At 63.1% G+C, this 417-nt stretch overlaps 1 protein-coding gene across 1 annotated transcript in view; it reads right to left on the bottom strand.

Annotated features, from left to right (window-relative positions):
- Positions 1-379, bottom strand: part of LOC103899668 (transcription activator BRG1-like) — a gene marked incomplete at its 3' end in the record, with an annotated part of 7,047 nt that extends 6,668 nt beyond the window's left edge. Inside the window, exon 1 of the mRNA XM_019472312.1 lies at positions 127-379. Coding sequence (XP_019327857.1) covers positions 127-342 — 216 coding nt within the window. The remainder of the gene's footprint in view (positions 1-126) is intronic.
- Positions 380-417: the final 38 nt, after the last annotated feature.

Raw genomic sequence — 417 nt, 5'->3', positions numbered from 1 at the left:
ACCGCGCGGTCGAACGGGGCGGGCGGCTGCAGCCCCAGGCATTTGCTCTGGCGCAGAGGGAGGGACCCGAGCGCTGAAGCAGAGGTTTGAGAAGGCCATTGGAGAACGATGCTGTACCATGTATACCTTGAGCCACTGCTTTTCCGTCAGCGAGTCGCTGTAGTCCACCTCCTTACGGTGCCGCGAGCCTCGCCCAAACATCTTTTCCTCCTCCTCCTCACACGTCAACCTCTCCACCTCGGCATCATCCTTGATGATCCAAGACGGCAGCTCATCCTCCTCCATCAGGCGCGGTTTGCGCTTGGGGTTTCGCGCCTCCTCCCGCCTGCGGTCCAGGTCCATGCGCTGGAAGAAGAGGGGTTTTGCTGTGGGGCTGCCGGCAAAGCCACGGCGGGGGGCGGCCGCTACGTCCCTAAC

The sequence above is a fragment of the Aptenodytes forsteri genome, unplaced genomic scaffold (genome assembly GCF_000699145.1).
Source record: "Aptenodytes forsteri isolate BGI_AS27 unplaced genomic scaffold, ASM69914v1 Scaffold1428, whole genome shotgun sequence".
Taxonomy (NCBI): Eukaryota; Metazoa; Chordata; class Aves; order Sphenisciformes; family Spheniscidae; genus Aptenodytes; species Aptenodytes forsteri.
This window is presented reverse-complemented; position numbering and strand designations above follow the sequence as displayed.